Raw genomic sequence first — 16,095 nt, forward strand, 5'->3', positions numbered from 1 at the left:
CAAACCAGTGAAAACAAACACCTCTGACAAAAGCGTGTCTCATCGGTATGCCCATTTTCCCGCTTGCCTGTCAAAAGAGATTACCCAATCCAGCTAGTCGAGCTCGCCCTTCTTATTTTCTTATTGGCTTAGGGACGGCGTGAAGGCGTTCGGGCTCAGAGCCTCCGTCTCGCGCCCCTCAAGTTACTAGGGGCAGTCTCGATAGGGGGTTGGCTCGAGCTTTGCGATGGGCGGGGTGTGTGAAAGAAAGAGGGCGGGGTTAGCTCCCGAGGGTCGGGTGAAGGATCTGGCACGGCGCGAGGCGATCACAGTTAGAGTCCTATCCAACGTCCGCAGTGGTTGCACGAGGCGATTTGCAGGGTGTGCGCGTGGTAGAAGCGCGAGCGATCTACGGCCTACACGCTAGCGCCTCGCGCCCTCCACCCAATCCACGGCCATGGCTGGCGGCGCCCTCGCGCTCTGGAGGCTTTCCCTGAGGAGCGGGGCTGGCAGGGCCGCCGCGGCCTCCTACGGCACGGCCTGCGGGAGCGAGGGCTCCCCGTGCGGGCCGGGCGCGGCCTGCGCCCCCGCCTCCCCCCTGCCCGCCACCCCGCAGTCCCCCCACAGCGGTGGCCGCAGCTTCTCCTCGGCGGCCCCGGCCCCCTTCCCGTCCCAGGAGGGCAAGAACTTCATGTGGGCGCGGTACAACGAGATGAAGCGGCTGGTGCAAGGTGAGCGCTCCCGTGGGTCACTCCTTATGGCGGGAGAGGGTTCTGTCGGGTGATGTGAGCCCCCGGGGAATCAGGGGGTGGGGGACCCCTTTCCTGTGGGTCAGCTGCCTTCCCTGCTGCTGGATTTCGTGGCAGCCGTCCAGCTCACACGCTGCTCCGTGGTCTGTACGTAGGGCCAGGTACTATGCCCCCTCCGTGGGAAGGGGGCTTGGTATGCCGTGGGTGGTGCAGGGTGAGCCTTGTGACCCTCTGACATGCTGGAGTGGGGATGTTTGCAGCCGTGCTCCCTGGGGGAGTTATGCTTTCTTGGGGGGGGGGGGGGGGGAGGGTCGTCACACCTCTGTTCCTGCAGAGGTGTGCCCCAGGGCGAGGGCCCCTCTGTGCCTGCTGGAGAGGGTCTGGAGGCCGGGTTGGGGGCCAATGACCCTCTGGTTGGCACTGGACATGCACCTACGTGTCCCTGGAGCGCACGTGCTGCCTGTGCATCTGTTGACCCCACGCTGGGCTGCACTCTGCAGTGCCATCCTGACTACTTTGTTCACAGGGAATTATGGTGGTCACGGGTTGAATGTTTTTAGGCCTGGCCTAGACAGTGCGTTTGCTGTCTCTCCTAGACCATAGGTTTTTCTCGTTGCGCCTAGACACCATCCCTTGTTTATTATGGCTTGGCTTATTGTCACTCCCATTTGCTTGTTATTGATCATCTGTGTAGGCTTTTTTCCTCTCCGTGTATCCTCCCCTGGAGTATGGCTGCACTACTTTGCCAATGCTTTTTATATTTAAAAAAACGCAGGCCTTTAAGGTTCACTGGTGGATTTATTGACTTAAGCTCTTGAAGTAAAATGTTGAAATGCACACAGTGAAGGATTTGGCTGCTTCCGCAGAAAGAGTGCATGTATTCAACTTTTTGCCTTATGGAATATGTATACTCCATACAGATGTACGTGGTGGCAAGACCGATTAAGTCTTTAGACGCCTGGTCTGTTTATTATATAAAGTTACAATAAAAGCAGACAGCCTGGCATATTTATTGTGAACATTGTCAACAAGAGGGAAGGCATCATAGGTTGGATTGTTTAACCGCATTGGATCTTTCAAAGTGGTATATTACTTTGAAGTTCACAGAGTACCCTGTAGGCCATAGTTCTGGGGCCTGTTAGCCTATCTGACAGAGAGTTTCTTATGAAAAGTTAAGATAAAGGCAGTAGGCCTGGCTTCTTTATTGTCGACAACATTAGGTATAACCAGCATGCATTTTCTGGTGGATGTTTATTACAGTTTGTAGACATGTTCCTTTACATGAGATTATCTCTTTGTAGCAGGCAAGTTAGTTGGTGTTGGTCAGCCCCCTTTCACAAACCATGGGGGCAGAAGATTTAATTTGTGACGATCCTTGGTATGCCTTTTTGAGAGGTAGTGTATTTTTTGTTTGTTTACCAACTGCAGTACTATTGATATTTGTAATTTAGAACGGTTTGCCGAATGGCTGAAAGTTTGTCTATTCTTCGAGGATGATGTGTTTAGTATGAAAAGTTGCCTGACTTGCCTATTGTTAGATGCATTCGGTATTTATGGATGAAATATTTGTGAGAGCATGTTGTCAAATGTACCTCACTAATTATTTTAGTAGACGAGTGTTTTGGTGTAGAGTACCCCCTTCACCCTGGGGAAGAATGTCTGCATTGTAAAATTTCTTGTGAGAAGATCTTCAGAAGCCTGACCGACATAGTTGTCTGCTTGGGTCTTGTAATCAAAAACATTAATTAATAATATTCTTTCACTAAAGAAAACCTAGTTAAAAAACATTTATGGTTTGGTGAAAACCGAAAAAGCTCTGAAATTCATGCATTCTGGTTCGTCGTCTATGTAGTTATCCTGCGCCGTGTACGGGCTTCAGCCAAGTCCCGCTATCTCAGCCCTCTCTTGCTGTGCGCAGTGAGGGATTGTTGTTCATGCCTTGTCGTGCTTTGTATTGAGCTTAATTTGTTCACTGCCAAATTTCGTGCAGCTTCATTAAACAGCCCCAGAGTGATTTGTGAATTAAACTTTTATTGTCCCCGTTTATCTCTTCCAGAAAGCGAAACCTTGTATATAAAAGTCTGTCGAGTTCTGTGTGGTTCCATCAAACCATGCACAATTTCTTATAAAATGAATACTTCTTTTGCACTCTATTCACCCACCTCCCCCTTGAAATCGTCCCCATCTTTAATGGAACTGCATGACATTGATATCTACAGATCTGTTAAACCTACTATTTATTCCTCTGCCAAATATCACACAGATCCATTGTCAGTTATTAGTAAACACAATTTTGAACAGACTTGTCACACTAGCAAATGAATGGTTATTGCCCCCCCCCCCACCCCCTTGTGCTGGATCTGCACGAACTAAAAAAAACAAACAAAAAAAACTAAAGAGTAATCACTACATACTATGTGGTCTGCCAAATGTGATAAATATTGTTCAAATGATGCCAAAGTTAAAAGCAAATCAAATAGTTTTTCAGCTGACAAGATAAGCTAGTGTTAACCTTTCGATCCCAAATGACACGTTAGCAAGTTACTGAACAGATTGACACCAGTCGAACAAAAGCTCACTTTGAGTAAAATCCTACTTTCATACTAAGATTTGTGTAAAACTATTCAGTGGCTTTGGCTAAAAGCTTAACCAACATTTCCTTTTATGAGCTAAAATTGGGACAATGCACTTTTTAAAACGTATTTATTGGCACTCTTACACTCCCTTCACTGGAACCATATTCTATCTACCATGTTTAAGTAGAAAAATGTTTTCCTACTTTTTTTCCTTGCATAGTTTGGCGAGTTTTAGGCTGAGCCTGAGCCAGTGAGCATGCACTGATCTGCAAGACTTATTGTAGACTAGAGGCGAATAGAATTCCCGCCCACTCTCCACCCATGTTTGTCGTTGTCTGTCCTAAATGCTGGCTTCTGATTCATCAGTAGACTTTTTAGTCCCTACATAGTACCACCCCCTCTTCATTTGTCACCCCCCCCATGGCAACTGGCCCCATTACTTTGAGTGTTGCATGGTACGGGTTATTTAGACAGTGAGCACTATTTTCTTTAATGAGGTTCTCCTACTGCCTTCTCTACTCCCCGCCCCCCCATGTTGTCTGTGCCCTCTAATTCAAACATGTACAGTATTAAGCATCATGCACTTTGAATCTGTTTAGCAGTGTTAATAACGATTTTAAACTAGAACTGTATACTGGTGTACATACTTTAAAATTGTAAGGAACGGTATAGTTACATAAATGACAGGCAAGTGAATTAATCCAATGCCCATTTGAATGTGTAAACAGTCCCACACTCCAATAATCTAGTAGGCTAGTTATCTAGTGTTTGTAGAGTGTCTGGCGTGGCATTGCACCGTTGGGTGTAGCAATTTTCATAACTTTAAATTTGTTTCAGCAAAAAACATATATATTTTTTTTAAATCTGCAATGTATACAACAGATAATGTATTTTTTGACAAATTAATCTTCATGCAGAAAATACTGCAGCCACACAACTGTCTTTTCTTATAGCCTGTGATGTACCGTCTCACGCCTTTTCTTGCTGTTGTCCATAGAATTTTTGCTTTCATCCCGTACTTTCAACAGTATTTCCTTGTACGCAGTCCGTTATATCTTTGCATCCATTAGTTTGACTCTTAGTTACTAGTGCCCAGCCACTCTTCTCCCTTTAAGCCACTGCTCCTCATTTTCACTCTCTCAGGAGGCATCCACTTTAAATTATGCAGCGCCTCGATGCCAGATATACATGCATCGACGGGACTCTACATTGGTTAAAAGATCGATCCCTCTGCTCACCCTTTGTCCTTTGTTAGTGGTGACTCTATTCCTCCTCACCCCTTTGCGGCCTGGCACCAAACTGGTTCTTTGTATGATAAACTACGTTACTATGTTTTTACGTCGAGCCTGGGCGGCGCTTGTGCTGCTCTGCGGGGCATGCTGTATTGGAGTAGGGACTTGAAGCCCCGCCCACTCTCCACCCATATTTGTCATTGGCTTGTGTCATTATCCTTTGTAAATTCTGGCTTCTGATTAGTTAATAGGATTGTTAGTTCCTCCTTTGTACTGCCTTGTTTTCCTTTGTAGCATCCCATGAGGATGAACCTTTATCTTCAGTTGTTACGCGGTACGTCTTATTTTGTCTGTAAGCACTATTTTCTTTAATGAGTTTCTCCAACTGCAGGCACTATATGCTCTCCTGCAACCTTCAGTGCGCCATGCGCGCTTTCACGGGGCAGTTTTACAAAAAAATCATTTGTTTGTCAACTTGACAAACAAATGCTTTTGTTGGTAAAAGCGCCCATACCGCCCTTTCACTTTAATAGTGGCCGCGGACCTTTCCTTAGACACGGCTCGTCTGAAGAAATGGGTGTGGCCTCTATTAACGTGAAAGCGCAGCATGGAGCGCATGTAAACAACAAGCATTGCAATGCAATAGGACCTTTCTTTAGATACGGCTCGTCTAAAGAAAGGGTGTGGCCTCTATTAACGTGAAAGTGCAGCATGGGGCGCTTGTAAACAACAAGCATTTGCAATGCAATAGGTCTCGCATTTTAGAAACTTTGACCTATTGCTATTGTAAATGACAATGCCTTTTATTATTGCAGGTTTTTTAAACACATAATTAAAAGGCATTGTCAGTTAAAATGCCAATAGCTCAAAATCTCGCAATTGCGAGACCTATTGCATTGCAAATGCTTGTTAGTTTTGCAGTTTTAAAGATGCACATCTAAAGTTTCACAGTAGACTTCTAAACCTTGCTTTTAATCTCATTCTTGGTCTCCTATCAGTATTGCTTCCTGATCAGCGCTTAATTTGAGAGGGTGGTTGCAGTTGGGGTCCACATGCACTCGTTTTTAGGTCTCGGGACCATCCGGTCGGCAGACCGGAAGTCCGGAGATTTAATGTCTTTGAGAAGAGGGGCTTGCACCCGCCCCTCTTCTCTCCTGTTCTCCATTGGCTGGCCAGCCACTGGAGAAGAGGTCCAGTCACTCCGATTATGCCCCGTCCTTTTCGGATTGGGGGGCGTGTTTTTTGCAACTTTTCGCATTCTCTCCTCCAGCCAATGGCTGGAGGAGAGAAAAGACAAACACGCCCCCCGAATCCGAAAATGCCACTGCCTTTCTCCGAGGCATTTCTTCTTGACCTCGGAGAAAGGCGGTGGTGTGCCTGTCTTCTCCCCCTGCTCTAGGCTCCCTCTGTCGCTCACCTGCACGATCGGTAAATATTCTGTTTTCTCGTTGTGGACCCGAGTTCACCGGACACGGCGGTAACACAACTGCTTCACCGAAGCAATACTTGCTTAGTTTCAACTCCATGTACCCGCTGCCCTGTCCTTCGAGGGGTTTTAGAAACGCACGAATAAGGCATGTTCCGCACGACCGCTTAAAACTACAACAACGGTACGGTACTTTCATACAGTCCTCGCACTACACTTCTAACAATAAGGGTTACTTTTGCCCAAGCAGTGGCACTCATTTTATCGACCACAGAAGGATGCAAGGCAGAGCCAGTCTTTAAGGAATGTGAACTCTTAACTTAATGATGACGGTAAGTGTCAGCGGCGAGCGTTTAACTCACTGAGCCGTCCTGGCGGCCGACTATGACCGCTTAATTTGGATAAAACGCTAAATTACTGATGTATTATTGTCCCGGGCCAGCCCAATATCGATTGTCTGCGCTAATCCCTTCTGCCGAGCAACCATCGAGGGAGAATGCGGCTCACGGGGGGAGACCTCCCCGCCAGGTTAAGCGATTTCACGCCCAGGGTGCTCCCTCTGATGGGGCGGGGCTTGTTTACAGTCCCGGGAGCGACAACCGCTTATTTATGAGCGTCTCGGCTCAGAAGCCAGGAATGTGCTACACTGAGTAAGGGTGTCCTGGAGTGGTTACACAGAGACTGCCCTGAGGTGGTTGAAGTGAGTGGGGCAGTGAGACTTGCCCTGGGGAGGTTACAGTGAGTGAGGCAGTGAGGTTGCCTGGGGTGGTTACACATGGTGAGCCAGCGAGGCTGCTGGGGTGGTTGAAGTGAGTGGAGCAAGGACTCTGCCCTGGGGTGGTTACAGTGAGTGGGGCAGTGAGGCTGCCTGGGGTGGTTACACAGAGTGAGGCAGCGGGGCTGCTGGGGTGGTTGAAGTGAGCGGAGCAAGGACTCTGCCCTGGGGTGGTTAAAGTGAGTGGTCCGGTGAAGTCCTGGGGGCATACTACAGGGCCTGGTGTCAGTGGCACTCACCGACTGTGACTACGTGTAAACCATCTTTCGGTGACACTCTTGGATTTGGTGAATTCAAACAAAATGAAGGTAACACTCAAGCTAGAGACGTGTGCTTAGCTCCACCCCCACCCTGTGAGTCTGTCCTCCTTTTCTACACCATATGAACATTGCCTCCCAGGTGGCGCTGCAGCGGGCCAGCTACAGGGGGGTTCTGAGTGGTCGGCGCATTTGCCTGAAATGGACTTTTAGAAAGAGGAGATTTATAATCAGCTGCAAAGATGCGTCGGCGGCTCTGCTGCTTAAATTAAAATGAAATCTGAAGCACAAACCAGCCATTTATACCACACAAATGTAAGATGCAACTGCAACATTCTGTCCGAAACCCCACACTCCGGGAACTGAGTCCAAAGCAAACCATTTGTAAATGGTTAACTGGAATTTCCAAGACGGATAAACACGCCCCAGTTTAAACTTCGTTGCCACATCACTTTTCGTAGGAAGCTCGAGGCAAGACGAGAATTCACACTTAGAAAGCCTCGGGCTGCAGGGCAGGGGCCACAGGGCAGGGGCCTTGGTTCTACGGGGTCATGTTTGGACAAATATGGTCGGGGCAATAAGCCGAAATGTGACTCGTCCCTCCCACAGGCCTGCAGCAGTCCAGACAGAATTACCTCTTCCACTAGATTGCTTTGGAATAACACTTTTCCTCAATCTTCCCGCAGTAGCATTTGGTGTCGCTGTGCCGGTGAGCTAGCAGGCTTTCAAAGGTTTTTTTTTGGCTGTGCTGGAGCGCTGTCAGAGTGCCACGCAGCACCACTTCACAGCGCCTCACATCACTATGCATAGCGCTGGCCCCGTCCTCGAAGCACACCAGCATCTCCGGTATGAGCCGTACTATATAAATACAGCGGGGCCCGAGAGATGTCGACAGCCGACATCTTAATTAATTATTTTTTGGAAATATCTTCGATCAATATAATAACCTAATCTGCGCTCCCTGTCCAGCCGAGCCTTAGCCCCCCCTGCCCCACCTAAGTGCTGAAGAGGCAAGTCATGATTCCTGTCCTCTGCTACGTCACGTTCTGACATCCCTCCCAAGCGACCCACAGCTCTTGGGGCTGCTTCGTGCAACAGGCATCCATCCGTGCAGGCTCTTTGGGCTGGCAGAGACCAGCTCTCCATTGCTGAAACTTGTGTGCGTCACTTTGCAGTAGCAGCAACAACACACAGCCGATTTGAAAGCAGAAGTTACTAATACAATCTATGTGATCTATGTCACCATTTAATTTATTTATTTTATTTATTTAGTGCATTTTTATAAAGCGCGTACATTACCCAAAGGTGTCAGAGCGCTGTACAATAGAGCTGGTTACGTTAGTGAGGAATTAGCAGTTAAAAGCCAATTGCTCTGTTCGTAACCACATGCTGTGATTTGTTAGACTTCATGGCGCTTTCAGTTTCACAACACCAAACAGAGCGAGGAACAGAAAGGAGCAGTGTCTAGTTACTTACTGACCTATAGCCAAGCACCATTGGATCATAACAATAGATTTATAAAGTGAAATATATGGTGGCAGGGATCCTGCTAGCTAAGTCCAATGCAGGTAACAGCGGTTGTAATGTTCTGGTTATGTAATTTTATTTACTAAGGCGCACAACAAATATATTTGTTTGCTAATGCCCAAGCACAACCATTCCCAAGGTTGCCAAAGCAAACCATTTACACTTGTTATCACGCAGCAGTTAAGGGGACAGCATGCGCAGTCACGGAAAATCGAACACATCGGCGCATGTTAAGGACACACTAAGGCATACATGCCAATATTTCAGAAGAGCAAAGTGGGAGAATTGTTGGAAAAAATCGGGAGAATGGGGACGTGAATCGGGTTACTGTCCTGTATGGGCTTTGGAAGTGTGCGGCTGCAGGATCGGACATTTGAAACGCAAATGCACGTTTTTGTCTTACCTTTCAGAAGCATGGAGTGATGGAGTGCAATGGCAGGCAGAGAGAGGGCGATGCAAGTGTTGTGCACTGGCCTGGCAGGTTGCTGGCAGCGCATACACCAACCCCCCCCCCCCCCCTCCCTCGTGTGTGGCACCTCGGGCTGAAACAACTTCCCGGGCACCCACACAGCCGCCCCCCAGTACTTCATAGGTCTTTAAAAGACCATTCCCTTGTTAATGGGGCTTTGTTGGATTTTCACCCCTCCTAGAGCCCCTGCATCGCCACTATTGCTGGAAGAATTAGCGCGTTACACAATACCAATCCCTGTCAGCTGAAACCCCGAGGAATCTGGTTTCTGGAGCTTGAATCGGGAGGCGGGAGACTAGCCTTGAAATCGGTAGTCTCCCGCCTGAATCGGGAGGGCTGGCATGTCTGCTAAGGGTCACAAAGTAGGCGTGTTAGGGAGAGTAAATTATATTGATGTATGCAGCATATTTAATTTTGCACAGTTTCTTTTACTTCTCCTCCTATAGCTCGTTTTCCTTCACACAGCCATCTGAAACCACTCTCTCCCGTGTTTACATAATTGGTTATAGACGCGATACAGTGCAATGTTGCTCCCTTCCCCAGACTCTCAATGTTGAAGACAAAATACTCTATATTTTCCTGAATGTGATGCCACAGAATGTCGTCTGACTCAAAGAAGCTATTTCACTTCCACTTCCAAACTTCGTGTCAGGCAATCTTCCAACTTTCATTAGGCTTTGTAATAAAACCAAGCAGGAGGCTAATAATCGAAGGCTTGTTTTAGGATGTTGCCTTATTTGAGATACCTCGCGCTTACCTTTTAAGGAGCCATTGCTTTCCTGTCTCAGACTCTGCTTTTACATTTTCAACCCTGTATTGGTTAATTATGGTGACTTCACCCCAGCGCACCTCACAGGTTAAATGCATTTATTTTCTGTGGCAGACGTGGAGTTTACAATTCAACTTTGCATTGCTTTCCTGTCCCAGACAGTTGCTAGAGGCCGCTCTGCTCCTCCGTTGTGGCCTCTCAGGCTGTGCGGGCGAGGCCTTTGGAGGAGGGGGCAGGGTAGAGCTGGGGCCGCTGTATCTCCTTGGCTCTCAGAAATCCCAAACGGGTAAATGCAGCTCCTTTCTGCTAATCCCTTATCTAACTTTCCAAAACGGTCAAATGGAGACCAGCTCGCTGAGTCATTCTTCGGTACTCTGCTAGCCTAATACATGTTTGCAACATTTCTTCCGTCAGCCTGATTATTCTTAAATGCATGGTGACAAGAGGCTTGGATACGATTCTTCCGGTTTCTCATTCTAAGTCATAGAGCGGCCATTGAGGGAGAGGTAGAGCCGGGGCTGCTCTTCAAGATGCTCACACCCAGCATAGCTCAAGAAGCGCACAAAATAATGCCATGGCTTAACAAGAGAAGCGCAAGAATGTTATCTGAGCTTTTGTCACCATGCATTTAAGAATAATCTGGCCGATGGAAGAATTATTGGACTTTTGGAAAGTGGTGGAAGGATTACCAGAACCAGCTGCTTTTACCCAGAGCAGTGAATCGCCATTACATATGGAAATGCGCGATGAGAAAGGGACATTCCATTTGGGCTGCATACATTGCCTCGGAGAAAGGCGGTGGTGTGCTTGTTGGTCTGAGCAAGCATGGTGGTTGAAGGGCGCTATTCTTACTTCGAGTTGTGGGCCTCGAATTGCTGATCTCTCCATCAGCAAGGGGCTTTGGGGTGCTCCTTGTGACCCGCAGTGAGGGCGCTTCCTCCTCCATCAGCTGAATTTCTTGGGGTGCTACGTAAACCTCAAGTTATGCAGTCCGAGATGAGGATCGCCCCCTAAACAGAAGTGTTGACATTATATTTCGACTTGCTCACTTTGTGCTCCGCGGGAATAAAAATTCGTCCACCGATGCGCTACTTCCGAATCACATGACAGCCAATCCCACGCCTGAATGTATACTGGCAGTCGTCTGAGAGTGGAAAAGACTCTTAATCTGTAAAGTGACACAAGATTGGAGCATTTTCGGCACCTCATCCAATCCTACGCAGCTGCACAGAATTCGAATGTGCTCATTGGCTTTGAAGTACGCACGTGCCTCTGAGGTTACTATAAACAGTCCGCTAGCTGGTGGGAAATTGGGAACTATTACATTTTCAAGCGGATTAAACGTGAGTAGCTGCTAGTGTAAGGTAAGTGAATGTGTGACCGAACGGGCAGTAAAATTTTAGCTGAACGGTAACAAACTTCTTTGCAAACTCCTCTGTGACCGCTCTCTCTTTCCTGTTCTTGAGTTCTCTGAATGACTACGTTGCATCGTACACGTACACGTGCATTCTACTCTGCATTTCCCTACTGGCTAACGCTTGGAGGAACTCAACAGTTCTTGCCATATGGGCAAAAGTCCAGTGTTTTAGCGGTGGATATATATCTGGGCATGCAGTCGTTTAACTGTCTCATGGCTAAGGCCCACTTTACTTGCTGGGCGACGCTGGTGGTTGTGTTTGGTGAACTAGTTCCTGCAGCAGCTTTGATGAGGCAGGACTACTGTTCTGGGATCTGTGTTAAAAACCTGCACGACAGGCTCTCAATTTCAGCAGTCGAGGCAGGGCAGACACAGACAGGTGCTTGACTTCGGCAGGCTTTTTAGGTCTCGTCTCGAAGGCTGCCCCTTTTTACAGCCACTCTGCCTATGGCTGGAAGACGTAGCGCCCCCCCCCCAGCGAAATCTTTTTCAGCCTCCCCCCACCCCCCGAAATGTGGCTCTAGTTGCCCGCCTGCATAGATCTTATGTGGGCTACACTTTGCATCTGTCGGGGCTTAACAACAAGCATTACAATGCAATGGTCTCGGCATTGGTAAAGTTAGAGCTATTGGCATTGCTCATGACAATGCCGTTTCTTTAAATGTTTTAAAAACAAAAACATAAACAAAAATAATGTCATGAGCAATGCCAATAGCTCTAACTTTACCAATGCCGAGACCATTGCATTGTAAATGCTTGTTATGGACTGAGACTTATTTTTCCTAGTCAGACTTTGACTCGAGGTAATGCAAAGAAACCGCAAAAGCAGGAACAGACACAGAAAAACAGCGTCCAAGAAAGAACGCAGGCATGAAAAAGAAACTGCAAGAGTGAAATATAGATGCAGGGAGTGTCTTAATGTGGATTAAAGAGGCATGATGTGGAATCAGGACTTTGCAGACTTGGTATTTGGCACCTAGACAGTCTGTATCGCTGGCCACAGGCTTCTGGGCACCGACAATTGCAATTTTACTGATTAGGCACGGTTCTGTATTCACCATTTTCGCTTCTGCTGGCTCCCTTCTCACTCTTAACTGCAACAAACTCCAGAGCTTCCACCTCCCGCTCTGGCACAATCTTGTGTGGTTGGCAGGGCTTTAAGGGGGTGAAAAAACTGGGGGGGGGTCTCTCGAAGGGATGTGGTCAATGTAATTATGGGCGTGGCTTAAACGCGTACGCTAAAAATCTGTTTATCACAGTGTGCTGCCCGACCTGTATTTTACTGTTCCTGTCATTAAGTCCAGATATATGATACAACAAGTCACATCATACCTACAAGTCTGGAGTATTGGCTTTGTCAGTGGTTGCTAGTTGCATAAGATAAATAAGCAGCAACTATGGCTTGTATATAATATTGAAAAAACTTCCACCTAAAGCCCTGGTGACACCACGTCAGTGTTGCTGCTCCTGAGTTTCAAAAAGAGAAGGCAAATCCAGAGAGAAAATGACTCTCTTTAAAGGATTTCCCATCATCTACAACGTTCACCTCGCGCACATCCACGTGCCTGCTGTCACTGCAGTCCTGAAAAAAATAAGCATTTGCAATGCAATAGGTCTCACATTTATAAGAGTTTGAGCTATTGGCATTGTAAAATTACAATGCCGTTTATTTATGTTTTGGTTTTAAAACAAATAAAAGGCATTGTCATTTACAATGTCAGTAGCATAAACTCTCATAAAAGCAGTGTGCGGCGTGCAGCAGTGTGCGGCGTGCAGCGGCATGCAGCAGTGTGTGGCGTGCAGCAGTAGCTTAGAGTGGTGCAGAGTAGAGTTGCACAGAGTGCAGTGGAGTAGCGTGGTGTACAGTAGCGTAAGGTACAGTGATGCAGTGTAGAGTATTCGAGCATACCATATTCGGAAACTGGCAGAGCTGAGGGATAGCCCGCAATGTACTTGAACAAACAATACCAGGGCAGAGCTATGCACCAGGAATTCCGGCAACTCTGTAAGACCCAGGGCCTCTGATCCGACGCCGATGAGCTCTGTGAAACCAGAAGCGCAGTGGGGGCTTCTAAAACAAGAAAAACGTTCAAGTGCCACCTTCATCAAACAACTGGTCGTGCACAAAACTATAAATGAAAACACAAACAAGCCAGAAAACATGCGGCTATGCTCTAATTCGTCGTGGTAGTTTCACTCCCAAACCATAGTTTAAAAAAAAAATATATATATATATATATATATATATATATATATATATATATATATATATATATTCCACCAAGAAACACGTACTATTAAGTAACGTGATGCAGGCCACACCGTCAGTGTTTCGAAAAGTCCTTTATTTTCAGGCAAACAGAGGGCATAACGCGTTTCAACTCATGCGAGTCTTTGTCAAATGCTCATAAACGTTGGATAAGTTCATTGGTTCTTTAAATATTCAAAAGTCATAAACATTGAGAACGGACTAATGGCACACATAGAATTTAAAGCAGCAGTGAGTTGCATTTATCGAATATTAATGAATTAACTGGGCCATGATGGAAACTATTCTTTGCTTATAGGTTCATTTTGTGTAAATATAGTATTGTAAATTCACCATCATTTCATGCCTCAAATTTTATAATTTTGCAGTTACCTCGACCACAATTACCACAATGCCTCATTCCTGCTGATTGTACATCTTAAAATCGTTCTCAATTCAAATAAGCTTGTTTTCACTTCATGCTTCGTAATTGCATCACGTATTCACGGAATAGTTCCAATTCCAAATGTCAGCAGAACCGCTCCAACTCAGTTCTTAATAAAATCATACTCGCCTTGAAAACAGTATTCCTGGAAGCACTGCGTGCAAATGAATTTCCCAATACCGGCAAATCAAACGTCCACTTTCCAAAATAGAAACGGGCCTCTTCTCAGTGGCCCTGCCATCAATACTTTGTTAACGTTCCGTTTTTCAGCCAGCACATCAAGGAGTACAATTGCAAACCCTAGCCGCTTCAAAGTCCATTTATCAGAATAGGAGCGGGCCTCTCAGAGGTGGCCCTGCCGTCGATACTCCGTTAATGTTCAATTATGCAGCCGGCGGGCGCTCTTTTTCCATAAACTGCAAACAAACTCCTGACGTGAAGAGCACCGCAGCCTCTCGGGTTGGGGCCCAACAAGGTTCGTCAGACACCTTAAATATTCCACCAAGAAACACGTACTATTAAGTAACGTGCATTTGACAAAGACTCGCATGAGTTGAAACGCGTTATGCCCTCTGTTTGCCTGAAAATAAAGGACTTTTCGAAACACTGACGGTGTGGCCTGCATCACGTTACTTAATAGTACGTGTTTCTTGGTGGAATATTTAAGGTGTCTGACGAACCTTGTTGGGCCCCAACCCGAGAGGCTGCGGTGCTCTTCACGTCAGGAGTTTGTTTGCAATATATATATATATATGAGAAAAGGTTCGGTTGCACAGCTATAATGTTCTTCGAATCTAGGGTTATGGGGGAATTAATAATGTCTCACGCCAGTTAAAGACGTTTGTCAGCTGCTGTGAGGTTTCTCCGAGAATCAGAAACGCACAGATCGTTCGCATGCTCAGCATATCTGTTAAAACGTGACGGTGGAATGCTATCTCGCATTCATCAGACAGGCGAGCCTTGTTTTTCATGCCCGTGTTCTAATTCTTACTTGAATGAATTTACAGAGGCGACGCGACAGGAAAAATGTGCTCGTGCCAAATTGCGTTCTTAAACTTGCCAGATTATTAATAACAGCCCTGGCCATTGTTAGTCACTGTTAGTCGGCATACTGAATACAGAAATGTCTGCCCAGGCACATCCTTTGACTTGCTCTATTTAACGCCTTTCGACGTATAAGTGATGTGCGCATGCGCAACTGAAATCACTGCACGGGGAATGCGTGACCTGATTTTCTCACCATTTTAAACCGAGAAATAAATACCAGCGAGGCATCTGTGTACGAAAGTAAATCAGATTGCAGCATGAACGGACATATTTTTGGAGTTACACGCTTGAAAAGTGGAATCTACTCCAAAAACAAACAAGCCCAGCGGAGCGTGGCGCGCGCGCTGGGCAGGGGAGCGCATTTCAGGCGGGGGAGCGGACCCTTTGAAGTGCGATGCCAAACGGATTGCATGGCGGCACGATGCGCGCGATTGTGCGCGTGCTCGCCATGCAATCCGCTTTTCGGAGCACTTTTGGGAGCCCCTTACAATAGTCTCGCTTTGCGATTCCTTACGCGATAGCAAGGCGAGACCTAAAAACGGACGCCTGTGCCAGAGCACAAAACAGAGCCCGATAGAGACCCGTTTCAAGGCCCCCTTAAACAAGCATTGGCATAGCCAATAGGTCTCGCCTTTGGGACCTTTATAAGTGTTTAGCCATGCAACAGTGCAAGGATATTGTGCTTCATAGCTAAATACTTATAAGGTCCCAAAAGCGAGACCTATTGGCTTTGCCAATCCCCTCCTCCTCGTGCAGATTGCAGGTACAGGCTTGCGCACCTCATAACCTGAGATAAAAAAAAACGCAGTTCATTTAAAACACTGCACTCTAATTTAGCTAGAATGTTACTGCTTTCGTTGTACTGTACCTTGTTTGTTAGGCATTCTTGCAATATATTGCGTGCACAGTGGGGGTTACGTTGAGTTTTAGATTGGTTATATTTGCAGTCTGTGTTGTGGGTTATATTTGCAGTCTGTGTTGTGGGTTATCTGGTTTTCAGAGTTTCATACCTGCCATCGTACAAATATTTTCACAGTGTGAGGAGGGTGCAGGCATGGTGGCAAGAGCTCACTGAAAAGCATTGTGCCGCTCACCGAGCTCCCATAAAAAAAAAAAAAAACGAGCATTTGCAATGCTATTGGTCTTACGTGAGTTTAAGCTATTGGCATTGTAAATGAC

General features: G+C 46.6%; 1 protein-coding gene across 1 annotated transcript in view; it reads left to right on the top strand.

The window, feature by feature from the left end:
- The first annotated feature begins 287 nt into the window (after positions 1-287).
- Positions 288-16,095, top strand: part of NT5DC2 (5'-nucleotidase domain containing 2) — a 237,027-nt gene continuing 221,219 nt past the window's right edge. The window contains exon 1 of the mRNA XM_085629752.1: positions 288-710. Coding sequence (XP_085485878.1) covers positions 437-710 — 274 coding nt within the window. The 5' untranslated portion in view covers positions 288-436. The remainder of the gene's footprint in view (positions 711-16,095) is intronic.

This window comes from Triturus cristatus, chromosome 10, assembly GCF_964204655.1.
Source record: "Triturus cristatus chromosome 10, aTriCri1.1, whole genome shotgun sequence".
NCBI classification, from domain to species: Eukaryota; Metazoa; Chordata; class Amphibia; order Caudata; family Salamandridae; genus Triturus; species Triturus cristatus.